The 3,564-nt window shown below is 52.5% G+C and overlaps 1 protein-coding gene across 1 annotated transcript in view; it reads left to right on the forward strand.

Moving 5' to 3' along the window:
• Nucleotides 1-1,956, forward strand: part of LOC114483872 (disks large-associated protein 4-like) — a gene marked incomplete at its 3' end in the record, with an annotated part of 18,648 nt that extends 16,692 nt beyond the window's left edge. Inside the window, exon 7 of the mRNA XM_028485216.2 lies at nt 1,782-1,956. Within this exon, the coding sequence (XP_028341017.2) occupies nt 1,782-1,956 (175 nt within the window). The remainder of the gene's footprint in view (nt 1-1,781) is intronic.
• Nucleotides 1,957-3,564: the final 1,608 nt, after the last annotated feature.

The raw sequence follows: 3,564 nt of genomic DNA on the forward strand, positions 1-3,564 counted from the left end.
GGCCTCCCTCTGCTGCGGCCTCTCCCGTCGCGGAGCACAGGCTCCGGACGCGCAGGCTCAGCGGCCATGGCTCACGGGCCCAGCCGCTCCGCGGCACGTGGGATCCTCCCAGACCGGGGCGCGAACCCAGTTCCCCTGCATCGGCAGGCGGACGCGCAACCACTGCGCCACCAGGGAAGCCCACTCCCTATTTCTTTTATGAAGAATTCCTCTTTCTTCTAAGTCCTTATCAAATTCAGCCCAAAGGAGCCAGCTCTTGCTTTCAGCATTTTACCTGGAAACTCTCTTGCCCAAATCCATTGGTTCTCTTCAAGTTACTGTAGATTGACAGTTTTACCAAGCATTTTGTCTCTGCAGAGTATGGGTAACCTTTTTTCAAGCCTCCTCTAACAGTTTGCTCACTGCTCACCACTTGGTCCCAGAGCCAATGCTACATATTTCTGTTTTTGTTGCTCATACACCCCACTCTTGGTACCAATTTCTGTTATCTATCAACTATTATCACAATAATGCCGTGTAACAAACAAGCACATCTAATTTCAGAGGCACGCAATAATGCGCATTTGTTCTCATTCATGAGTTTTTTGGTTGGCTGGTTCTGCTCTGCATGTCCTATATTCTCCTCCTGGAACCAAAGCACACGCCTGGAATCAGTGCCCTAGCCAAGGCATGTACTTCTCATGGTGGTGGCAGAAGTATAAGAGGGCAAATCCCACGGTACAAGCTCATTTCAAGTCTTTGTGTCACACCTGTGAACATCTGGTTGGTCAAAGCAAGTCACATGAGCCCAAAGCCAAGGTCCAGGGAAATACACTCAACCTTTTGTGGGAGAAACTGCAGTTACATTGCAAAGGGCATGAACACAGGGAAGGGTTGAGAATTGAGGCCAAAAATTCAATCACGGCCCCTTCAGCACATCCTGTATGAATAATCCAGCATTTCTGGCTTTAAATGTAGGGATGTGGGGCTCCAATTATTCTCAGTTTGGGGGCTTAAGCCCAAACCAAGATACTCAAGAAAGTACTGGTAGCAACATCTGACACCTACCCAGACATGTGTGCAGATATATACCTACTTATGGATATATATAAGGTTCTGTACCCTTAGACCTCTCTCTCTGAAAACATATAAAAACATATGCACACTGATATTCTCACATGCACAAAACATATACCTAATCTCTACATACAGTTGCACATTGCTCTCACATATGTGTGTGTCTCCTTCAAGGCTCGTGCCACCTCCACACCTGTGAGGAAATCATGCCGCTAACAGATTGGAGCCACCAAAAAACTCCCCTCTACCCCGTGTTTCCCCACTCAGCCCTCCCTCCAGGTCTCCATAGTGACCACTACATACTTGCTCCTCTCTCCTCCAACCCCTGATCCCCTCATGCTCAGCAGGTAAACTCACCTGCCTTGCAGGGAAAACCAAAGCCACCAGATTTTTCAGACCTGTGCCCAGAGCTGCAGTTGGTCCCTACAGTACCTTAGTGCTGGGGTAGGAAAGACACTTAGCTGTCATCTATTGGAAAATTATCGTGATGCACAATTTTTGTTAGAATATGTCCTTTACTGCCATCTGCCGCAGATGTGTCATAATAAATGTACAATTCGATTATGTCTGTGTTGTGAACAGCACCCCCCTTATACGTGGCACCCTTCATCAGTGTAAAGCTTGCACCACCATCCATGGCATTCTGGCCCGTAACCACCTCCCTCCTCACAGACACACCCCACCACCCACAGGTACACCCTCCCTCAGACACTGTCTGCCTGCAGGGGTCACCCCTGCTCAGAAGGCTGCCCCCTGTCCTCAGCATATGTCTCCAAGAAGTGAGCAGTCCGGGGCCTGTCCCCCACCTAGGGCTGTTCTGAGCCCCCAGTCGCTGAGGGGCATGAAAGCTCTTTGTCACCCTCACATGGGCACATATGCTCTCAGGCCATATGCCAGCAGGTGGGTGGATGTGGAGGCCACTTGCTGAGATGGTGAGAGCCTGGGAGGGGCGGGCCCCTCCGGAGTGGCCCTGGGCAGGGCATGGAGCTGCCCACCCCCTGACCCGCTCTCTGGGGGCTGGCCAGCTTCCCAGCTGTCAGCACCCCCTCTGTCCCTCCCCTTCTCTGACCCAGATTCCACATGCCAGAAATAGCTCTGGCAGGTGACTGGCAGGCAGGGCGGGCCCCAGCCGGGATGGTGGGGGAAACAGAAGCTTCGCTACATATACGTGCCCCTCCCCAGCCAAAGGACCTACCTGGGAGGGCCCGCGGGGGTGCCATTACCCCCTCAGTCTGCCCCATCCTGCCCCCTCTCTCTCCACTTCTGAGAAAGAAAAGAAAGAACAGAGAACGCGCTCCATCCCACTGCTCCATTCTCTGACGCTGCCCATCCCCCATTAGCGCTGCTTCTCCTCTTCTCCCTCCCTTCCTCCATCCCTTTCTTCCAGCTTCCCCCTCCCCTCCATCATCTTAGCCTTCTGTCTGCCTGTCTCCCTCAGCCCTGTTTCTCCCCCGCAGCCTCTCTCCCTTTCTTTCTTCTCAATTTCTGGCCCTTCTCCCTCCCCAGCCTCCCTTTCTGTGCCTCTCCCACTCCCTCTGAATCACAAGGGAGGCTGTGACTACACCTAGGAGTGGTGGCTGCTGGGTGGTACCTGCCACCTACCCCTGCCCCACACCAACTGCATTCCCCGCAGCTGCACATGGGTACACGTGTGTACACGCACACATGTGGACACACCTGGAGTCACTCTCTGGCAGTGCTTGGGATAGGTTCCTGGACTGGGAAACACCCTTGCTCCTTGCTCAGGGGCCCTGAGTTCTAGTTTCAGCTGTGCTGTGTCACTCTGGGTGGGTCCTGACCCCTCCCTGTGCCTCAAATTCTCCATCTATGTTGTGAGGCTTGGGTTTGGGGACTCCCAAACACCTCCTGAGTCACAGAATGCTCTGTCCTCCCTTCTTTGTCCCCTCTCCCCTCCCCCAGAACTCTCCCAGTTTCTTCTCTGATTTACTCTCTCCTCCATAGACACAGGAAGGGAGGCTGACAAAGTTCCAGTAAGCAGCCAACCTTCCAGGCAGCCTTGTCCCCTAAGCCCTCTCCCAGGCCTAACCCTCCACAGTCTCCAGTTATTACACTACAGACTCCTATCAGGTTGCACACTCCAGTCCCCAGAGTATCAGGGCTGAGAGGAACCTGAAAGACCATCATGTCCAGAGATGCAAATAGACTTCAATTCACATGTCACCTCTGATCCCTGGAGCTCAGGACTGAGATTGAGTTAAGCAGAGAAATGTGCCACCATCGATTAGTGATGGCTGCTTTGTCCAGGAATGTTGCACTTATCTGACATTCCTTATTTAGCACAGTTAACCACAAACACACACACACACACACACACACACACAAATATACACGTTTACAGATATTTTACAAAGAAACTGTAGCCTAGAGGAGGTGAGTGTCAAGTCAGGGTCACCCAGTTAGAAGGTCAAGGAGCTGTTTCCCACCTTGGTCTGCCTGGCTTGAGTTCCCCATTATCCTGTGTTGGGGGGGCCATCCAAGGTCCTGGTA

Source organism: Physeter macrocephalus, unplaced genomic scaffold (genome assembly GCF_002837175.3).
Source record: "Physeter macrocephalus isolate SW-GA unplaced genomic scaffold, ASM283717v5 random_355, whole genome shotgun sequence".
Taxonomy (NCBI): Eukaryota; Metazoa; Chordata; class Mammalia; order Artiodactyla; family Physeteridae; genus Physeter; species Physeter macrocephalus.